The sequence below is a fragment of the Quercus robur genome, chromosome 9 (assembly GCF_932294415.1).
Source record: "Quercus robur chromosome 9, dhQueRobu3.1, whole genome shotgun sequence".
In the NCBI taxonomy this organism is placed as follows: domain Eukaryota; kingdom Viridiplantae; phylum Streptophyta; class Magnoliopsida; order Fagales; family Fagaceae; genus Quercus; species Quercus robur.
In genome coordinates, this window is record NC_065542.1 from 40,985,533 (window position 1) to 41,008,541 (window position 23,009).

General features: G+C 42.0%; 2 protein-coding genes and 1 long non-coding RNA gene across 4 annotated transcripts; all 3 read left to right on the forward strand.

The window, feature by feature from the left end:
• The first annotated feature begins 1,814 nt into the window (after positions 1-1,814).
• Positions 1,815-2,396, forward strand: LOC126701043 (uncharacterized). The gene has a single exon (XM_050399189.1). The coding sequence runs from the start codon at positions 1,815-1,817 to the stop codon at positions 2,394-2,396; it is 582 nt and encodes a 193-aa protein (XP_050255146.1).
• Positions 2,397-13,811: 11,415 nt separating this feature from the next.
• On the forward strand, positions 13,812-18,364 carry LOC126698383 (uncharacterized). The gene is made up of 5 exons (XM_050395558.1): positions 13,812-13,987; positions 16,101-16,215; positions 16,998-17,087; positions 17,267-17,365; positions 17,971-18,364. The coding sequence occupies exons 1-5, from the start codon at positions 13,920-13,922 to the stop codon at positions 18,070-18,072; spliced, it is 474 nt and encodes a 157-aa protein (XP_050251515.1). The 5' UTR covers positions 13,812-13,919; the 3' UTR covers positions 18,073-18,364.
• Positions 18,365-19,724: 1,360 nt separating this feature from the next.
• LOC126698384 (uncharacterized) lies at positions 19,725-22,385 on the forward strand. 2 transcript variants are annotated; one of them, XR_007646445.1, is made up of 4 exons: positions 19,725-20,280; positions 20,965-21,027; positions 21,114-21,427; positions 21,885-22,385. It is a non-coding gene; the product is annotated as an uncharacterized LOC126698384 (long non-coding RNA). The 2 variants fall into 2 exon arrangements; XR_007646444.1 differs by lacking the exon at positions 19,725-20,280 and having other exon boundaries at positions 20,572-21,027.
• The last annotated feature ends 624 nt before the right edge of the window (positions 22,386-23,009 follow it).

A 23,009-nucleotide genomic window follows, 5' to 3' on the forward strand; every position in this document is an offset into this window, starting at 1 on the left:
CGGATGACTGACAAGTGTAGGGACATGATCTCAGGAAGGGAGCTATATAAGGAAAGGAGATCCCCATGGAAGGGGGATCGCATGGCGGAGAGAAGAAAGGATAAAGAAGGAGAAAAGAGAGAGAAGCAGCAAGAACAGCCTCAGGGACCTTTACTCCAAAAACTCTAAGGAATATCCCTACGTCCAACTAGGTTGCATGGCTTGGTCGTAACTTCATTTTCTCCTGTCAAAGACCTAGTTCTATAACCCGCTCTCTACAAATTCATTGTTGAGGGACTTTTGGGCCAGGATCTCCCACCTGTTGGGCCTGAGCCCCAAATTCGTCACCCTACAATTGGCGCCGTCTGTGGGAAGAACTTGTGTCTCAACAAGTGAAACAGCAAGGGATGGAAGGATCAGGTCCGCGCCAAACCGGACGTACTGAATCTCAACGACAGGACAACTTTGTAAACCTTGAACGAGCAAAAGACCAAAATGATTAACGAGAGGGCAGTGTGAACACCGCTCACACGAGTAAAAGTCGCTCGAAAGGGAAAGACCATGCATCCCGCCAGCACAACGAGCAGAAGGCTCTGCAGCAAGAGATTGAGGATTTGAAGAAAAGGCTGCGGCGAGCCCAACAAAAACGTCCTTTGCCCATTTCGGATACTAGCAGTGGTGAGGATGATGAATACAGACGAAGGAGGAGGACCCCCCCGAGCGAGACGTTCTCCTATGAGGAAGAGAGGCCTCACAAACGCGGCCGCAAAAGCCCACCTTACCAAGGCTTAGTCAATGACGCCATGAGCAAGGCCCTGGATCGAATCTCCCAGTCGCCATTTACCCGTAGGATAGAGCGGGCGGTGCTCCCTCGGCAATTTAATCAGCCAACGTTTAGCCTGTACAATGGTCGAACTGACCCAGTGGAGCACGTGAGCCAGTTCAACCAGAGGATGGCCGTTCATTCCAGGGACGAGGCGTTAATGTGTAAAGTGTTCCCCTCCAGCCTGGGGCCCCTGGCCATGAGATGGTTTGATGCCCTCCCACCAAACTCTATAGACTCCTTCAAACAATTGACGCAGGCCTTTGGCTCCCGCTTCATCACCAGCACTAGAGTCCCTCGGCCCCTCGATTCCCTTTTATCTCTGTCCATGCGAGAAGGAGAGACGTTAAAGGCCTACTCGGACAGATACTGGGAGGTGCACAACGAGGTAGAGGGGAGTCACGATGACGTCGCCATCAGTGCCTTTAAAAGGGGCTTGCCAACAGAGCATGGCTTGAGAAAGTCTCTCACAGGGAAGCCAGCAACCAGCGTGCGGCAACTTATGGACAGGATAGATAAGTATAAGAGGGTCGAGGAGGACCAGCAAACCGGGAAGGGAAAGGCGAAGTTTGTCCCCCAGGAGAGAAGGGACTTCAGGTCGGACCGCTTCAGTAACAGTAATAAGCCGAGAAGAGATTATGCAGAACAGTCGGGATCTACAGGGGCTCAGGTAGTCCACGCTGTGTTCCGAGAGCCATTACACGTGATCATGGAAAAAATAAAGCACGAACCCTATTTTCAATGGCCAAATAGGATGGCAGGTGACCCCTCAAAACGCAATCAGAACCTATATTGTGCGTATCACCAAGAGCCCGGCCATGTCACAGACGAATGTAGGAATCTGAAGAACTATGTGGATCGACTCGTCCGAGAAGGAAAGTTAGGGCATCTGTTGCAACGTCCTGAGCAGTCAAATGTCGATACCAGGCAAAGTACCTTGAGGCCACCCATCGGCACGATAAATGTCATTCTTGCCGCACCTGGGAGAACCGGTTCCGGCCCATTCAGAGTAATGTCAGTAGGTAGGTTCCCGACAGAGTCAGGCGAAAAGGAATCCAAGAGGGCTAGAGGGAGAGTGCCATTAATTGGATTCACGGAAGAGGACAAAGAGGGAACTATTCAGCCCCATGACGACGCCCTAGTCGTGACACTCAGAATAGGAGGTTATGACGTGAGGAGGGTGTTAGTTGATCAGGGCAGCGCCGTGGAAGTGATGTACCCGGACCTATATAAAGGGCTGAATTTAAAGCAGGAGGACCTGTCGCCATATAACACTCCTCTGCTTAGCTTTGAGGGAAAAATCATCATCCCTAAGGGCATGATCAGATTGCCTGTGCAAACAGACATAGAAATAGTGGAAGTGGATTTCATTGTGGTGGACGCATACTCACCCTACACGGCTATCGTGGCACGGCCATGGCTTCATACGCTAGGGGCTGTGTCATCTACCCTGCACCAGAAGGTGAAGTATCCCTTAGAGGGCCGAATCAAAGAGATAGTGGGGGATCAAGGAATGGCCAGGCATTGCATGGTATCGGCCATTGCTCGACAATTAAGCGACGCGCCTTCCACTTCAACCGGGAATACCTTATAGCAATCAAAAGCCCCGGTCCGAGTTGCAGGTAATGAAGGACCGGACCTGGAGGTGAGTTGTGAAGAGCTAGAGAAAGTGCTCGTCGGATCAGACCCCGAAAGGTTTTTCCAGATTGGCTCAGAGCTACCAGCACAGGAGAAGTCGGCGCTAATTGATTTTCTGCGTCGAAATGAGGATGTATTCGCTTGGGATCCTTATGAAGCCCCTGGGGTTGACTCAGACCTAATACGCCATCACCTTAACGTTAACCCAGCTATTACCCCAAAGAAGCAGCCCCCTCGGCGCCCGTCAAGGGAGCATGCAGACGCTGTGAGGGAAGAGGTGGCGAAATTGAAAAGAGCTGGGGCTATCAAGGAAGTCTTCTACCCCGAATGGCTGGCGAACACAGTCGTGGTGAAGAAGAAGAGCGGGAAATGGCGAGTCTGTGTGGACTTCACGGACTTAAATAAGGCTTGCCCGAAGGATCCTTTCCCAATGCCGCGAATAGACCGACTGGTCGACGCAACCGTCGGGCATCCCCGAGTGAGTTTTTTGGACGCTTTCCAGGGCTACCATCAGATATCCTTGGCCACGGAAGACCAGGAAAAAACTGCCTTTGTCACCCCAATTGGCAATTATCATTACAAGGTGATGCCTTTTGGCCTGAAGAATGCCGGTTCGACCTATCAAAGGATGATGACTAGGATGTTTGAACGACAGATGGGAAAAACTGTCGAGGTGTATATAGATGATATGGTTGTAAAGAGCAAATCGGAGACCGACCACATCAGGGACCTTGACGAGGTGTTTCACATCCTGAGAAGGTACAGGCTGCGACTGAACGCATCCAAGTGTTCATTTGGAGTGGGGTCGGGAAAATTCCTTGGCTACATGGTAACCCACCGGGGGATCGAAGTTAACCCTGACCAAATAAGGGCCATTCATAGTATGAAACCGCCTCAGAATCCCAAAGAAGTCCAGAAGCTTACCGGCATGATAGCAGCTTTGAACCGTTTCATCTCCCGCTCGGCGGATCGATGCCGACCTTTTTTCCTCTTATTGCACAAGTGGAAGGGTTTCGAGTGGACTGAGGAGTGTGACATGGCTTTCCAACAGCTCAAGGAATACCTCGCCCGACCTCCGATCATGTCCAGCCCCGAGACCGATGAGGTACTCTATGCGTACATCGCAGTCGCCGATCATGCAGTCAGCCTAGTACTGATCCGAGAGGACAACGGCACGCAACGGCCCGTGTACTACGTAAGCAAGTCGCTACAGGAGGCTGAGACCCGGTATCTCCCCCTCGAAAAGGCAATGTTGGCTGTCGTGCAAGCTACAAAGAAGCTTCCCCACTATTTTCAAGCACATACAGTTGTTGTGCTAACCCAACTTCCATTGAAATCAGTCCTCCGCAGCGCCGACTACACTGGGAGAATCGCTAAGTGGGGCACCATCTTAAGCGCCTTTGACATCAGATATATGCCGCGCACCGCCATAAAGGGTCAAGTCCTCGCTGATCTGGTAGCTGAATTCGCGGAACCAACCGTGGAAGGAATGGACGTGTCAGGGTCACCGAATAATGATAGGAGACTGGTCAGCGCGATTTCTGTGCAAGAGCACGATGAGTGGATAGCATACATTGATGGTGCAGCGAACCAAAAGGGATCTGGAGTGGGGCTCGTTCTAATCTCTCCCGAAGGTATAACCCTGGAGAAGTCGTTGAGACTGGGATTCCCGGCAACGAATAACGAAGCTGAGTATGAAGCACTGCTGGAAGGGATGTCGATGATCCGGAAGCTGGGTGGGAAATGCGCGAGCATATTCTCGGATTCAAGACTCGTAGTGGGGCAAGTAAGCGGGGAATTGGAGGCGAAAGATGAAAGAATGCAACGGTATCTTGCCCAAGCTAAACGCTTACGCACCCACTTCGATGACTTTCGTTTGATGCATATACCCAGAAGCGGGAATACTCACGCCGATTCTTTGGCAACACTGGCCACATCCTCGGCCCAGCCCCGTCCGCGGGTTATCTTGGTCGAGGACCTCTGCCGCCCCACGGAAGAGGAGGCTAAAGGTGTTCGGATACACAATGTCGGCGAGGGACCAAGCTGGATGGACCCTCTTGTACAGTTCTTGAAGAATGATTCCTTACCCAACGACAAAGTCGAGGCCGACAAAATCCGGAGGAGAGCTTCTCGATTCTGGTTGTCCGAGGACTCCAAGCTCTACAGACGTTCATTCTCGGGGCCATACTTGGTGTGTGTACACCCAGGCGCAACTGAACTCATTCTGGAGGAGTTGCACGAGGGGATTTGCGGGAGCCACACGGGGGGCCGGTCCCTCTCCCACAGGGCTATAACGCTGGGTTACTGGTGGCCAAGCATGCATAAGGAAGCTCTGGAATATGTGAAGAAGTGTGACCAATGCCAACGGTTCGCTCCGAATATACATCAGCCCCGTGGGGTGCTTAACCCATTGTCCAGCCCTTGGCCATTTGCACAATGGGGCCTAGACATACTAGGTCCGTTCCCCAAAGCTGCGGGGAACAAGAAGTTTCTTCTCGTCGGCACCGATTACTTTACGAAATGGGTTGAGGCTGAGGCACTGGCAAACATTAGGGATGTTGATGTCAAGAAGTTTATCTGGAAAAACATTGTCACCCGATTCGGCACCCCACACACCCTAATCTCGGACAATGGACTACAATTTGATAGCAAGGCCTTCAGAGAATATTGCAGTGAATTGGGGATTGTCAACAGGTACTCTACACCAGCCTACCCGCAGGGTAACGGACAAGCCGAGGCAGTTAACAAAACCATAGTGAATGGGCTGAAGAAGAGGTTAGACGACGCGAAAGGGAGGTGGGTTGAAGAGCTCGCCCATGTTTTGTGGACGTATCGCACCACGCCCCGCCGATCCACGGGAGAAACCCCCTTTTCATTAACCTACGGGGCTGAGGCCGTCATCCCATTAGAGATAAACTTTCCCTCCCAGAGGACTGCTACATTCGACCCTATCGTTAACAACGGGCTTCTAGAGAAAAGCCTGGACCTCCTTGAAGAGAGAAGGGACTGCGCGATGGTGCATCTAGCTCAGTACCAGCAAAAGCTCAAGCGGGGCTATGACGCCAAGGTGAAGTCAAGGCCGTTGACGCCTGGGGACCTAGTGCTAAGGAAAGTCCTCGGCAATGCGAGGAACCCTGCCTGGGGAAAACTCGGGCCGAATTGGGAAGGTCCATACCGTATCACCTCTGTGGCTGGCATTGGAGCGTACTATTTGGAAGACTTGGATGAACGTGTAGTGTCACGTCCGTGGAATGTAAATAACCTGAAAAGGTACTTTTATTAATGAAGAATATTTTGCTTGATGTCGCTCTATTGTGCAATCTTCAATAAGCGTTAAACAGAACCCAAGTCCTGCATGGCTCCTCGGACCACAGACTTGGGGGAAATTAACCACGCAACGATTTTCAGTAAGCGTTAAACAGAACCCAAGTCCTGCATGGCTCCTCGGACCACAGACTTGGGGGAAATTAACCGCGCAACGATTCTCAATAAGTGTTAAACAGAACCCAAGTCCTGCATGGCTCCTCGGACCACAGACTTGGGGGAAATTAACCACGCAACGATTCTCAGTAAGCGTTAAACAGAACCCAAGTCCTGCATGGCTCCTCGGACCACAGACTTGGGGGAAATTAACCGCGCAACAATCTCAGTAAGCGTTAAACAGAACCCAAGTCCTGCATGGCTCCTCGGACCACAGACTTGGGGGAAATTAACCGCGCAACGATTCTCAATAAGCGTTAAACAGAACCCAAGTCCTGCATGGCTCCTCGGACCACAGACTTGGGGGAAATTAACCGCGCAACGATTCTCAATAAGCGTTAAACAGAACCCAAGTCCTGCATGGCTCCTCGGACCACAGACTTGGGGGAAATTAACCGCGCAACGATTCTCAATAAGTGTTAAACAGAACCCAAGTCCTGCATGGCTCCTCGGACCACAGACTTGGGGGAAATTAACCGCGCAACAATCTCAGTAAGCGTTAAACAGAACCCAAGTCCTGCATGGCTCCTCGGACCACAGACTTGGGGGAAATTAACCGCGCAACGATTCTCAATAAGTGTTAAACAGAACCCAAGTCCTGCATGGCTCCTCGGACCACAGACTTGGGGGAAATTAACCACACAACGATTCTCAGTAAGCGTTAAACAGAACCCAAGTCCTGCATGGCTCCTCGGACCACAGACTTGGGGGAAATTAACCACACAACGATTCTCAATAAGTGTTAAACAGAACCCAAGTCTTGCATGGCTCCTCGGACCACAGACTTGGGGGAAATTAACCGCGCAGCAATTTTCAATAAGCGTTAACCATGCAACAATCTCAGTAAGCGTTAAACAGAACCCAAGTCCTGCATGGCTCCTCGGACCACAGACTTGGGGGAAATTAACCGCGCAACGATTCTCAATAGGCGTTAAACAGAACCCAAGTCCTGCATGGCTCCTCGGACCACAGACTTGGGGGAAATTAACCGCGCAACGATTCTCAATAGGCGTTAAACAGAACCCAAGTCCTGCATGGCTCCTCGGACCACAGACTTGGGGGAAATCAACCGCGCAGCAACTTTCAATAAGCGTTAACCATGCAACAATCTCAGTAAGCGTTAAACAGAACCCCGCGTCCTGCATGGCTCCTCGGACCACAGACTTGGGGGAAATTAACCACACAATTCTTACATCAAGGGTTAATCGTTCCTGATTCACGAAGAGCGTTGAAGGGAGCCCAAGTCCTGCGCGGATTTCTCAATCATGGACTGGGGAAAAATCAGCATTGAAAACGGTGTTGCTCAGCTACAAAGTATCGCAATTCTAACGTCTTCATTTATTATTGTTCGATTTTAAAGCAGTAAAAGGGTAAGACCAATATTCATCCATGATAAAAACAAAATAAAGTAAGGCAGCGATATACGTAATCAAATAACTTTTGTCATATAAAGTAAGGATCAAACAAAACAAAGTACAAAAGCGGGACAGACGAATTCCTAGTCTACGTCCCTAAGGGCCCTGAGTTGGGGCAGGCTGATCATCCACTGCTGGGTTCTCCGGGGCGATCCCCTGGGCCTGGGCGAGGATCTCGCTGATACGAAGACTATCCTCGGGTGACTGTCCCTGCGTAGCTTGTTCCATGCTGCCAGTCTCGGGAATGGGGGGATCTGCTGGAAGAGGCTCAGTGGAAGCGACCTCCCCAGGTGTCTCACGTATCTCGGCAGGATAAAAGATGTTCTCAGCTTTCCTGAGATCAGAATCTGCGGGAACGGCTGCCCTATCCATGGCCAATCCCCAGGTCGAGGTGACATAATCCCTGCAGACAGTGGCGATTTCCTCGGTCAATCTTTCCTCGGTATCGTGAACTCCACGTTCATACGAAGCCGCCACAGCCTTCTCGGCAACCTCCCTGGACAAAAGGGCTTCCTCCTTCGCCCTTGCGAGCTCGGCCCTAAGCTCCGAGACCGCTTGTTGCTCCGCTGACAGTTTTTCCTCAGAGTGTCGGAGCTGCTTGCGCAGCTCTTCGGTTTGCTTTTCAGCAGTCTTCAGGCCAGCCTTTGCACTCGCCGTGGCCTTCTTTGTTTCTTTCAGCTCATGATCCTTACGATCAAGATCTCGTTTGAGATCGCTCGCGGCCCTCTCAGCTGTGGCACGGGACTGAGCCTCCTTATGCGCATCCTCCCGAGCTTGCTTGGCCCACTCCTCAGCAACATAAATTTGTTGGGTGACCTGCACTCAGACGGAAATGAAGACGATACCAAGATAAGACGATAAGAAGGTTCTCAACACAAAGATAAGATAGAAGATTCCACTTACCACAGCCATGTCCCTCTTCAGTGACATGAAAAGCTCCGGTTGACGAATCTTCCTGAGGCCTTCCATATCACGAGGCAAGAGAAGAGGTTCCTGCAACGCTTCAGCCAAGAACGAAGCTGGCTCACGCTGGGACTCCCATAGCGTCGCATCCCAGAGGATTGGAGCGCCATCTAGCTCGATCCGAGGAGACCATGTCCGAGGTCCCCTCTGAGTGACCGCCTCATCTCGGCTCTCAGTGGACCTTGTTCTTTTTTCCCGGGTCTCTTTTGTTTCCTTGCCCTTCTTTTTAGGCCCGGCCTTCTCACGGGCGACCTCCCCCTCCTCTGCCTCTTCTACAGGCCTTTTTCGCTTTAGATTAGGCATAGGCTTCAGCGCCGCACCCGACGAGGGAGGGGGAGGAAGAGCGGGGGCTTTGGAAACGACCTGTTCTCTCGAGGCCTCCTTAGAGGTCTGCCCTTTGGATCTGTTGGATAAAAGGCCCCTGAGACCAGTCCTCGGCTGGAGGTCCATTCCTTCTTCTTCCTCTGTGTCCTCGCTAAGATCAGGCTGTGCGACGACCAAACCAGTACCAGGAGCCGCTGAGGCACGGTCCAAATCAGCGTCAGAGTCGGAGATCTCTACTACTCTGACTGAGGCCTCCCCTTCCTCAGTAAATTGGAACCGGTCTATCTGATCCTCTAAGGATGAATGCGAAGAGCCGGACTCCACCTCTGGGATAACTACTGGGGGAAAAACGTGTTGGGGGGGTAATTGAATTGGAGGCAAGTCTGTATCAGCGAGGAACCCCGGTATGGACACGTCAATCCGTGCTAATCTCGGACTACCGGCCCTTATAGCTTGCCCGGCTTCTACCTGGGCTCGTGTGAGTGGAGTATAATCCAAAATTAAAGGAGCCGACCGTAGTTGTCCGTCCCTGCTAACAAAAATTTCGGACCTCAGGAGGTAATTTAGAGCTGGGACATTGACTAGGCTCAGCCGAGGAGTGGTTAGCTTCTTGTCTGCAAAGGCCGTCAAACGATTTATGTTAGTCCGAGGAAACATGCAATCAAACCAACAAATCTAAAGCAAGTAAAAGAAAAAGGGGTGGAGGAGCTTGAAACCAAAATCCTCCCCACGGCATCTAATTCTACGACACCCCACCTGGTTTTCCCTCCCTAGTCGGACAGTGAGGGCCGTCAGACCATGGCCCGGAGACGATCAAATGGTCGTCCTTCAAGCCTTTGCTAGACTTCGAAAGGCAAGATATCAACCTCACTGCGTCAACCCTAGACTTTAGATAGTATGTGTCGCCGAGTTTATGGCATTCGTAAAGATGAACCACGTCGTGCCATGAGAGGCCGAGGTTCATCTGATCGTTCAGGGCTTCGACACACCCCAGGATCCGGAATACATTAGCGGTGCATTGATGGGGGGCCAACCTATGACCACGCAGATAGTCCCTAGTTATTTTCCCCATCGGAATAGTCATTCCTCCTTCCATGAAGGCTATCATTGGAATTGCGACTTCTTCTGTTCTCCGTTTCATCAAAATGTCCTCCAGATGACAGTACTCTAACCCTACCTCCGGTGGGATACGATACTTCGCCCTGAAGCCCGCCATACCGGCCGGAGAATCTACCAGTTTCTCAAGCCTACCCATCCCCTCTAATCCTAAAAACAACTTGAAGGCAGTATGATTAATGAAGAATAATGGAGAAGAAGCGCGAACTTACGGGTAAGAGGTTCGAAGAAGTCTTCAAGAGAATGGCAGCGGAAGCAAGAACAGACTGGAGGAATAGGCTCTGAGAAGTTCTAAATATTGGGAAGCTCGTCAAAAATAAGAGACGAACGCCCTCAAGACCTATTATACTTGGTAGAAGTCGAACAGACGCGCTCGCGTCTAAGGCATGCGAGACGCTGTCCACCGTAGATCCTGCCTCTAACCGTTGGATTGAGCGAGTGTAAAACCTCAAAAGCTGCGGTTACTTCCCCCTGAGCCACCAACTGCCCTCAGCATTAATGAAGCCCGTAAAGGCGTGCACTCCCCCTTCCACGTGTGAAGCAGTGGTTAGCCACGAGCCGTCTAGTGGGTATCAAAATCCCGCCTTTTCTCCTCGGACTCAAAAAAGGCCGACATTTTGAGGGGCTATTGTGGTGGGTAAAGTCTGTCAGTTGATGTTGGGCCATAACTCATGTACCGAGCCCAGCCGCGATAAAGAAGAAAAGGCGTGGGCGTAGGATACCCCGTCCCAATAGTGATGGGCCGGGCCTACTAAGGGGGGTCCGAGGAGGAACACCTCCTCGGACTCACCAAGTAAGCATCCAATTTGCACCCCATACTTAGCGAAAGGTCGCCCAGTACACGGAAACAATGCGTGACACTCAGGAAGGAGGAAGGGACAATCACAACTGCCGCATTAAATGCCAGGGAACTACTTTTCCAGCCGCATTAATGTGGAAGGGACAGGAACGCAGAGTGACCTTGGCCACTGCAACTCACAGAAAGGAGGGAGAATGACCTATGGAACAGGCACTCGAGTGGAGGATCGGATGACTGACAAGTGTAGGGACATGATCTCAGGAAGGGAGCTATATAAGGAAAGGAGATCCCCATGGAAGGGGGATCGCATGGCGGAGAGAAGAAAGGATAAAGAAGGAGAAAAGAGAGAGAAGCAGCAAGAACAGCCTCAGGGACCTTTACTCCAAAAACTCTAAGGAATATCCCTACGTCCAACTAGGTTGCATGGCTTGGTCGTAACTTCATTTTCTCCTGTCAAAGACCTAGTTCTATAACCCGCTCTCTACAAATTCATTGTTGAGGGACTTTTGGGTCAGGATCTCCCACCTGTTGGGCCTGAGCCCCAAATTCGTCACCCTACAATAATAATAATAAATATTAGCTCAAATAACAACAAACAAAAACCAAACAAAAACAAGATAAGACCAAACAACAACAAATGAAAAAATTATTCAACAAAAAAGCCTATTATAAAACAAAAAGATAAAATTTGTAATTTAAATAATATTGTGGTAATTTAAATTTCTTAGTTATCACCCTAAAAAAAATTCCTAGAGCCGCCACTAATCTCAATAAACTCTCAGTTGGGTTGGATTTTTAGATGAGTATTAGAATTGATTGAGTATGGTTGTGCCTAATTTTTAATATGCGATATAATTATGTGACGTGTTAGGATTGGAGGGTGTACAACTTAGGTTTTACACCACATCCTTATAGAATTTAATCTCAAAATTAATTAGTGTAATATAAGTGGGAATGGCTTGTATAACAAATCAGTGTACTCTTGCCCTATGGGGATATTTATTCCCCCAGCTACAAAGTTTTAACTCCACCTTCTTATTAATGAATTTGAATTCAGAATTCATGCCTTCTTTTTCTTGAAAGAAACATTGTGAACTTGGTTTTGTCAAATCTCCTCTACCAATCTATGGTGTGACAATATTGACGCCACTTATCTCACTGCAAATCCTTTTTTAATTCTTGTTGCTTTCAAATCCCTCTCATTCTGCTTCCTTTCGTTCAAAGAATAACTTGCAGACACTCCTCATAGATAATCTCAATGTTTGAGACCTCCCCTTGCAATTGCAGGGGCATATTGAGACAAAATTATCTATAGCTTAAATCAAAGCATTGGATGATCGTCAATTATGGCCATTGGAACCTTCAAAGCAATCTGATAAATATTTAGGAGTTCTCATATAATTCAAATAAACAATCTGATAGTATTTAGGAGTTCTCATAGGATTCAAATACAATAGCATAGTTACTAGTTATTTTGTGAACAAACCTTTATTTGGATATCTAATATAAATATACAAGTAGTAGCTCTTGAAATTTTTTCAAGGAAGCAAAAACAAAACACAATCTCTTATTAGTTTCTTTATGGCTAACATAAATTTTTTTTTTTTTTTTGGGAGTAAATACTAGGTGGAAATACTATTTTCATCCTTACATTTTGACCATAATTCCGTTTTGGTTCCTACTTTTTATTTTACTCCTTTTAGTTCCTAAATGAAAAAAGTGTTTTATTTTGGTCCCTACCGTTACTCACTTAACAGAAATATCTTACGTGGTAAATAGTCCAACAATAAATGCTAATGTGTTTATTTTAATGGACACGTCAGCATTTACTATTGGATCGTTTGCCACGTAGGATATTTCGTTAAGTGAGAAATGGTAGAGACTAAAATGGAATGCTTTGGACTAAAATGGAACATTTTTTTCATTTAAGAACTAAAATCAGTAAAATAAAAAAGAAGGGACCAAAACGGGAATATGGTCAAAATGTAAAGACGAAAATAGTATTTCGCCTAAATACTAACATACTGTTATTATTTTTTTTTTTGTTAAGAAAACTAACATACTGTTTTTGGTTAATCAAGATAGATAGTAAAATTAATATGTATAAAATAATATGTTTGGTGCATTCCTAATGTCAAATAATGTACCCACGACTAGCGGTTAAGATGCACCTATCAGGCTATCACCTAGCTGTTTAAAAATAGTGCAAAATTTCTCTATATTAATGACTAAAGATTAGTTTATTATTAATTCCTCAAAAAAGAAGAAGAAGATTAGTTTATTTACCTCATTTTTTGTTGGTTTTTTCTTTAATTAGAGGGGAGTGCTCATTATCTTGTTAATTTCGTGTGCGTTTAGATTCCATTTATTTTACTGAAAACTGAAAATAATAAAAAAATAATAAAAATTACTGTTCATGCTTGAAAGTACCGTTCATATGCCTTATTGTACTATTCATGATGAACAGTACAATAGGTGCTAGTTAAAATTACAAAAAAAAAAAAAAATGAAAATGCAAATGATCCAGACGTGGACGGGCAAACCAAACCAACCCTTCATCTCCTTTGTTTCTCATATAAGCTTTTACAAATGGGCCTTAAATTACTAATCCTCAATAATCAAAATTCAAAAGAGAGTGGTCTTTTTCAATGCTAAGTGAGAAGAGAGCATCAAGAACTTTTTTAGTTGCATGGTTCAAGCAACAGGCTACCTTGAAATTTGAAATGTTGTAGGATATTTCAAATTTTAATCCTTGCTAAAACTATATGCACCCAAATTTGAAATTATGGCTCCATCTATTGCTAAAATTAGCATTCAATTATACATCAAAACATAAATGCAATATCAGGCTAGATTCAGTGTTTTTATGCATTGGATTGGTACCTATGTCTTATTCAACTATAAAATTTTTTACCAATGAGCTAATATTGGACTAGGTTTGGTGTTCTAATTTGTTCCAACTTTTTTGTTTTTCGTTTTATTTTTATTTTTTAAATTAACCTAATTAAGATCCCAAAACAATTTATGAACTTCCCTTCATACCCCTCACCCACTCCTGAAACAGAAGCGCCTCTCCTGTAAATTACACAAAATAAAAGGGCATTTCCGAACACGAAATTAAAAAACTTTTGGTCCCCTACGGTACCTTCCCTCTTTCAAAAAAAAGGCAGCTGACACTGACAACAGCTCTGTCACTGTGCTGTGACGTAAACACTTTTACATTTGGACAATAATACCCCTGACTGACTCCCTATATTTCTTTCAAATCCCTCTTCCTTTCTTTTCCGCCGTGTACTAAGAAACCAAAGAGACAGACAGAGAGAGTTGAGGGCTTCAGCTAGATTTCCTCACTCTTTCTCTTCAACTGAAACTATAAGGGCCAATGGCTTTCGCTTCATTTCTTGGCAGAGTTCTCTTCGCCTCTGTTTTCATTCTCTCTGCTTACCAAGAGTTAGTATTTCATATGCCATCACTTACATTTTTTTTTTCTCCCAAATATACTTTGTTGTGATTTTTATGAGTTCTTAGGCTTGTAATGTGTTCTTTTAGACAAATATAATTCTGGGTTTTGAGTTTTTTTAGTTTTCGATTTGGCAATTGTTGTTGGATCTGTTAGAAATATAAGGTTGCAACTCTTGGTTTGACTTTTTTAATAATGGAACAGGGTATAGATCTGCATTTTGTTGTCAAATATTATAATTTTAAAGGAAAGTAGATGATGGGTTTGAGTAATTGAAAGTTATAATTCAGCCATGTTTAATTAACTTCAACAATTTGGCTCATTAGGGCTACTAGTTAATAATGAGACATAATGGCTTTGATCTTCAAAGTTTGGCTATATTTGAATGTATAAGTTATAACAAACAATTGGGGGTCATTCAGCTCTTATTCAAATCTCTTTTGGCTTTAGGTGAAGCTGAATTAATGGTTGACCTTTACCTTTGGGGTACAAGAGACCAAATTAGATGGGCCCCTTTTCTTTTTAACCTGGGTATATTCAAATGAATCAATGGATGAATGAAATCTTTGATTTTTCTTCTTGTATAATCCGTAATTTGATAACACATTGGTTCATTTATGCCATAACTCATTAATACAGGGAAGCATCTGTTGTTCTCTGGAGTGATGGAGTCTTATACAATTTCAAGTTTGAGTTATGAACAATTGTTTATATGCAGCTTATATACTTTTGTAGCGTGGTCTTTATTTATTCTATTAAGTAGTAGTGAATGGGGATTTTTGTTTGGACGTTTTCCTTTTGTGGGCAGCTGAAGAGCTTGCCCAATATTGGGTGATACCAGCTGAAATTTTAATGTAGTAGAACATCCATTAAATTTAGGAGAAAGTATGTGGTGAATGTGTAAGTCGACAATTGAATTGTTTCTTTGATTCAGAATTTTATGGCTTGCTAGAATTCTATTCTGTTTTTACTACCATTACTTCTTGGAGTGGGTGTAAAGTGGGTGAATCTGGGGATAAATACGATACTTGTCCAAGTATTAGGTTTGTCACATTAACTTGCAAAAAGTCCACTAAATTGGTAAGTTGGATTATTGAAGACATTTATGCGTATCAATATATTTTCAGATATTTATGCTTGCACATGATTAGATCTTTGCTAGGTCTCCTGGTATTGCCATTTTCATTTATGAGTAGGCTGCAAGAAAATTTTATGGTCTGTGTTGTGAAATTTGGTAATTTTTTGGGCACAAAATTTGGAGGGATGCATATGTATAATTTTGACTTCTCTTTCCTCTTCCTCTGTTTTGTTTGTGCTCTTTTATGAGGGAGGTTTTTTTCTTTTACTGTTTACATTGATCCAAAATGTACTGTTTAGTTTGATGAGATACGATTAAAAAAAAACAAAATATCACGTCCCAGGTCCATCACTCACTGTATGTTGAGGATGACTTTGTCCCATCTGTGCATGTGGATTGATTGAATTCTGCCTTCTCGAGCATGAATTAATTCATTTTATTTACATCTCATGTGAGCCTTAAAGATGGACTCATATTTTATATTAAAAGAGGGAAGTATAAAAAAAATGGGAATTAGGACTCCTAGTGATGAAAGGTTGGTTCTTCACTAGATAGGTTAGTATTTGATACTTTTATTTGTTGGAATGGAGCAAGAGAACTTTTCTCCACTAAACCATGTGCTCAAGCCATTTAGAGATCTTCAAAGATGCCTTATTAGTTGTATCTTAACAAGACGTTCATATTATTTGGTAGTAAGTGGCTGATCAAATGTTTTTATTTTATTGTGATGGGTGGGTTTGGGAAAGTTTATCTAATTTGGTTTCTTCTATTTCTTTTAGATCAAGCAGGTAATTCATTATGTGACATTATATAATTGCTTTCTTTAGAAAACTATAATAGGGTACTTGCTTTTGTTGAAGCTCTCCTCAAGCTGGCAATTCATTATGTGACATTATGAAATTCCTTTCTTTGGAAAACGATCATAGAGGACTTGCTTTTGTTGAGTCTATTATTTGTTTCTAATCGCTGATAAGTTTTCTTAGAATTTCTTGATTATAAGATATGGAATGATCTCCTTTTTATAGGTTCAGTGATTTTGGTTTGGATGGGGGACCGGCAGCAAAGGCTATTGGACCAAAGTTTGATGTATTTACAAAACATGTGCATTCACATGTTGCCGTGCAAGTGCAAGATATTGAGGTGAGAATCTGTGTGTTTGTGTGTGTGTGTGATTATTAATATTTCCAATAAACTTTATTTGTGTTTTAAAAGAAATATTAAACAAGTTACATAGAAAAGAAAGAAAAAAAGAAGAAGGAAGAAACTAAAAACAACATGGAAGACTGAGGTATTTCATAATTGTAAAAGTGTTTTCAAAACCAATTTTTCTTTCTTTTTTTTTCTTTGCTTCTCTATATAATTTGACTGGGGAATCTTGCGTCTGCTGTTTAAACTTTAAAGATGAAAATGCTTTGGTAAGCTAAGCTGCACTAAATGCTGTGCTCTGTTTTTGTCATCCTACTGAGTGTGAGAGTATATCACTAGGAATTGAATATGTCGATAGTATGATTTACATAGTGAAAGGATTAATAAAAGGCAAGGCTTTAGGAAGCCAATAAAAATAATTAAACCAATTGTTGTAATGGGATGTGAGTTTTCCTCTTTGATATGGTTTGTTGCTATTCATGGGACTAAGCTTGTGAGAGAGAATGATTCAGCAAAGATTAAGTTTTGAATTGGGATGTGGAAATGCTGTTTTCTACGTCTTTCTTACATTATCTTAAAGAATATCCATCCAGCACATCCTTATGACAGACATAATATAAGTAAAAAGTGGTTGAGGTTTGTGTTGTACATAAAAAAAATTGAATAACTTCAAATATTCCTCACTTTGTGCGCTCATCCTATCTACAACATGTTTTATGTTTTTAATTTTTTTTTAATTTTTATTGTTATTTAATTTTATTGATGTTTTGCCACAGGTGAAACGTTTAGCTGCAGCTGCTATTGCACTAAAGGGCATTGGAGGAATCTTCTTTATATTTGGAAGCAATTTGGGAGCCTTTCTTCTGGTTGGAATCTGAACCATACTATATGGTTTACTTTTGATCTTTTATGAGTAAAATATTAATATGAATTTCACACAGCTCTGGGCACTTGACTTTAGTCAGCTGTGAGTGCCCAGGCTGCTTATTGACCCTATCTTGTTGGGCTAATTATTCATTTACAACTGTTGGTTTCCTTTGTGCAGATTTTGCATCAACTGATTGCTACTCCTATTTTGTACGATTTCTACAACTATGAAAGCTGGAGTACAGAATTTACTCGACTTTTCATCGAATTTACACAGGTTTTTATACTGCCACTTCCTTATTTCTATTGCATGTACTGAAATATAGCCATGATTTTAATATGTTTTATATGGTCTTACAAGTCTTAAGTGTAATATGACATGAGCTCTAGTTCAAATGGCATTTCCTTTTTAATAAAGGAATGGAGGATAAAGTTTTGGGGTTAAAAGGTTGAGAGGATAGAAAACTGGGAGGATAGAAAATGTGTGTTTTTCATTATGTGTGTTTGGTAGAGAGGATGGAAAATGGAAGGATAAAAGAGTAAATTATTATTACATTCTTATTATTAAATGTAGAAGAATGAAAAAGTGGAGGCAGATCTGTATTTTTCTTCTCAATACCATTTTCTCTCATTTTTTCTCCCCAAATTGAAGAAAAAAAACGGTGGGCCTGGGTGGAAAATTCTATCAACCCTATTTTCTTTCCTCTCCCTTTTGACTCCTACCAAACTATGAAAAATCACATTTTTATCCCCCTTTTCCATCTCCCATTTTCCATCCTTTCACTTTTCACTCCAACCAAACATACTGTAAGAGCCATTGGATGCATGTGTAACTTACCAATTAAAAAAAGAAAAGTAATATGTATACCTTCTCTGTTGCAGAATGTGGCTCTTCTAGGGGCATTGCTGTTCTTTGTAGGGATGAAGAACTCCATTCCTAGGAGACAATCCAAGAAGAAGGCGCCTAAAACAAAAACAGTCTAGAAAGAAAGTGTAGGTGGAAGAAACATTTGTAATCAGTAAAGAGCCTGGTTTGGTTCATTTCGTGGATACTTTTTTTTTTTTTTTTTTTTTTTTTTTTTTTAATTTTTGAAACTTGTTACCTTAATTTTGACCAGGATACCACTTCAGCGTGTATGGTTTAGGTTTAGTGCAACTTTCCCCTTTTATTTCATGGGGTATATTGCTTCTTATGGATTTATGGATTTTTCTACTTTAAATTGAGCTTGGAATCTACTAATTGATAACCTTAATAAGACCATGCTGTGTTTGCATATAGGTTTGTGCAGACGGGGTGTCAATGTTCGACCCAACCTGTGAACATGACACGAACCCGACACGGGTTTTTTCGGGTTAGGGTTGGGCCTTAATGGGTTTGGATCATAAATGAGTCGACTCGAAAGCAACACAATAAGAAACGGGTTATAAACAGGTCAACCCGAGTAACCCGCAATGGATAAGTTTGACACGCCAATTTATTTGTGTCAACCCGATATGACCCACTTAACACAATCCGTTTAACTTAAATAACAAATAAATATTTATTTTATTTTAAATTTGTCAAATGCCTTTTATATCCAACATATATTTTAAATTTAAAAAGAAAAATGAGTAATTACAAAAATTTACAAGGGATATAATTGGAAATTGAAATTTTATAGACCTTAGAACTACTAATACTTTTTTTTTTGGCATAGAACTTACACAAATAAAATTGGATGAGCTTGTGGAAGATGTTATGAATTTGGACATCAACAAAGAATCTATGGATGATAATTGTGGTCATAGTCAGGATTAATCTACTGTTTGTTCAAATTCTTTCAATATTGATACTTAGCATTTGATGAGTTTCAAGAATATTATATTTTTGTTGAACTATATTATTTTGTCTTTGTGAAACTTTGTTATTTTGAATTTAAGTTGAAGTGTATGCACTTCTTTTGGAGTGTAAAGAACTTATTTCTAGATGAATGTTATATTTTTATTGAACTATATTATTTTGAATGTGGGTTGAAGACTTGAAGTGTATGCACTGCTTTTTGGAATGTAAAAAAAATTATTTCTGGATGAATGTTATATTTAATATTATGCAGGTTGAAATGGGTTGTGTTACATTCATGTCAACCAAACACGATTCGTTTATTAAGCGTGTCAAATGGGTTGGGTCAAGTTAACTCACCTTATTAACAGGTCGGGTTAGGGTTGAAGGATCATGACACGATTATTAAATAGGTCGGATTAGGGTTGAGCCATTTAGTAGAATACCCCTACCTTGACACGACACGAACCCGACACGCTAACCCGAATTGACACCTCTCTCTCTCTCTCTCTCATGAGGTGAAATGAGACATTGGGTCCGATTCAATTGTTAAGACTTTTATGCACAAACAAATAGATTTCTCGTAGCCGACTAGGAAAAACTGAACCTGTTGCCATCCTTATGTTGGGTTTTTGCAATTAGGAAACGTACTCCCACCCGCAGTTCCCACAACTCATTTGAAAAAGGCAAGTTACTGTCCTACTAAGGACAATGTTATCTTCCAAACTAATTTGGAGAAACATTTTTCATCTCAATACGTGATTCATATAAGTATAATGTGGAAGAGTCTTAATTTTTTTATATGGAAAAAGTAAAAAGTAATTGATTTTTTTGAAAACTTTTTATATATATTTTTTTATGAAAGTTCTATCAAAACTTTTTAAAATGATCAATTAACAAGTGTCATCCATCAACATGACTAAGTATAAAACAATCTCTTTAGTAAATCACATCACTCATTAAATTATTCAAACAACTTAGTTTGTTTGTTGAGAGAGAGTCAAATTGCCAAAACCGCTACAGGTAAGCATTTATTATTAGGGTCATTCTACTGTATCCACCTATTTTTTTAGAGGGTATGGTACCCACCCAAATCTTAGCTGCATATTTTTATTGATTCAATCCAGACAATTTATTTAGGTTTAATAGTAAACCTGATACCGGTAGAATAGGTAGTGTATAAAATCAAAACAAAAAACCAAAGGAAAAGAGAGAAACGAGAGAACGAAAGTCGGTTAAAAGAAGAAAAAAAACGGAGAATGAAAGACAGAGGGACGAGGAAGCAGATCGTCCATCGCAAGCAATGTGCCACCGCCATCACCAGCACTCACCATCCACCTCCTTTATATTGTCCGCCACTGCCACTGCCACTGGTGAGAATTTTTTTTTTTTAGTATTTGAGAATCTATTTTTCTTTCTTTATTTATTTGATTTGGGTATTTTCTTAGGTTAGCTTTGATCTAGGTATTTTAGTATTGAGAAGCTAGGTCTTCTGTAAGAATTGGGTTTTTTTTTTTTTTTTTTTTTTTTTTTTTTTCTTTTCCTGTTTTTGGGTTAATTTGTTTGGGTATTTTAGCTTGATTTAGTTTTGGTATTTTTTGGGTTATATGTTTGCTAGTTACCTGTGATGATTTGGGGTCATTGAAGAATTATAAAGTGAGATAATTTATGTGTCATTTCCTTTTCTTAATTGAATATGATGCTCACCATTTCTATGCGTGCATCTTTCCATGAATCAAATGGTTTAACTTAGTTATCTAGTCCAACACTGAAGTGTATTTTTATAATTCAAATTGTGCATTGAAAATGGCTTCCCCAAATCACTGTATATAATACTAGCTAAAGAGACATTGAAAATTTAAACCAGATTGAATGTACTATCTAAAAGGGCTAGGGGCAATCATAGAAAAATGCTTGCCATCTGAAAGCACAATGCTCTCTTTATCATCTTAGTTGTGAAGGATACCATTAAGAGTTTAAAAGGTTCATTAAACTAATATAATTATAAAGTATTTTGTGTTGCGTGATATATTTTAAATTTCCATCCTTTACTACAGAAATGTTGAAAACAACAAATTTACTGGATGGAGTCCGGACCAATTGAAAGAAATAAACTTAGAGTGAGTGTTCTGTTCAAATTAATCTTATTTATGGATGCAATTTTTAAGAAGTTGTTTCTTTGACTTTATGATTATCTTTAATGAAGATCTGGAGGTAATTCCTGGTCATCTAGAGGAGCTCATCCTCCTCCTCCTGGTACACCACATGTTCTTGATCAACATACTACTTAAAAACATTCTGGAGGTAAGTCTGTCATGAGTGGAGCAGCAATAGTTGGAATAGCTTTGGGTGTACTGGCAGCAACTGGGGCTCTAATTGCACTATTTTCATGAAGAAAGTCATCTCCTTCCTCACATTTCCTTGATGAAGAGAGATCTAGCCAAAGTAGATCATTTAGTCCTCTTGCATCTCAGGAATTATCCAAAGACTTGCCTACCGACATAAGCAACGACTTCAAAGGTAAATTTTCTTTATTCTGCATTCTTTTGTAGGGAGCTTACTGTAATTGTCTTAATAATGTTGCAAACATAAATTTCTTATTAGGCCTTAAATTTTTCTCTTTGCTTATTCAGATTTGTCCCCAAAAAAATTCTAGAACATCTGTAGCATGATATTGCACCTTCATCAGTAAAAAGGCTCTGGAATAGAAAGTGTATGCCATGCCTATCCATGTAAGGTCTATGATATTCAGTGTAGATAGACTTAGCTGGCATATCTCCTTTGTCTATGCATTCTTTAGGTTGTCTTTCGATTACTTGATCAAAAGTAGTGCATTGCTGGCCATTCGATGTCTAGTTCATCATTCTGTAATGTTTGATTGATATTTCTTAAGATGGTTATTTTATTTTTGTTGTATGCCTGGTAAATGTGGACTTCGCCTTGTAATCTAACTAACTAGATATTATACTGGTGACAGGGCATAGGTCAGTGGATTCATTTGCTTCAATTGATATAAAGACCTTACAAAAGTCTCCCTCAGTTGGTTTTAAGCTTCCACCTCCTGAGTTTAAGCAAACTTATAATGACAATGAGTTCGCTAACCTTCTGAATGCTAGAAAAAGCACCTCCATTCGTGCTACATCCTACTCTTTGGCAGATTTACAACTTGCTACTGCTAATTTCGCGTCAGGCCACCTTCTAGAAAAAGCATCTCATTTTATAATTGAAGAATTACCTATTATTGGGATACGAAGGAGCAATACATGAAGCCATTAGAGATTAACTATGTTTCAAATTATGGTATGTGAAAATGTGGAAAATATAAGCTTCCTAATTGAATTGAATGATGGAATTCTTCAGAGGCAGTGGCAAAGAAAGTGGACTTGGATTTTTGTTTGATGTTCCTATTGTAGGGTACTTTGTAATTTTTTTTTCTCAAAAAAATAAAATAAAATAAAAAGAATTGAAATTTGTGTCACATAAGAGCTATAAATTTTGTTTGACGTTTTGAATCTCAAAACAGGACAGAAGTAACTTGATGATAACACATATTTTGATTTGCTAGTTTGTTCCTTTAAATTTTTGTGTAAAAGACATATGTGGGGCCCGGCCCAAAAATAATGGACTATTCGAAATTCAGGCCCGTCCGAGGAGCGTCCTGTCCGAAGAAAAACCACATATGAAGCATTACTCGATCCCAATAACGCCAAGGAAACCTGTCCGACGAGTAACTCCTCCTCGGACATCACGAAGCCCAGACGAGGAACTCTCCCCAGCCATTTCAGTTCATCCTCCCAACATATAAAATGAATAAAATCCAAAATATCTCATGGAAAGCTACCACCACATTAATTGCGCCCCAACCACCCTCTTGGCCGCATTAATGAGGAAAAGACCCCTGAACAGTACTACCTTGGCCTCTGCAACTCACAAAGGGAGTGATGAGGGCGGCTGATGTGACAGGTGCTCAAGTAGATGTTTAGATGATCAACAGGTGTAAGGTTGAGATGAGAGGAGGAGAACTATATAATGTAGTGGAGTCCCTCAAAGAAGGGGACGGAAAAACTGTTTTAAGAACTGAAGAAATAGAATCATACGGGAG

Excerpts from the sequence above, each read along its gene's own strand:
- LOC126701043 (XM_050399189.1), top strand. The coding sequence starts at position 1,815 with ATGTCAGTAGGTAGGTTCCCGACAGAGTCAGGCGAAAAGGAATCCAAG.
- LOC126698383 (XM_050395558.1), top strand. The coding sequence starts at position 13,920 with ATGGCTTTCGCTTCATTTCTTGGCAGAGTTCTCTTCGCCTCTGTTTTC. Across the intron at positions 17,088-17,266 it reads ATTTGGGAGCCTTTCTTCTG|ATTTTGCATCAACTGATTGC; the intron begins GTTGGAATCTGA and ends TCCTTTGTGCAG. Across the intron at positions 17,366-17,970 it reads TTTTCATCGAATTTACACAG|AATGTGGCTCTTCTAGGGGC; the intron begins GTTTTTATACTG and ends TCTCTGTTGCAG.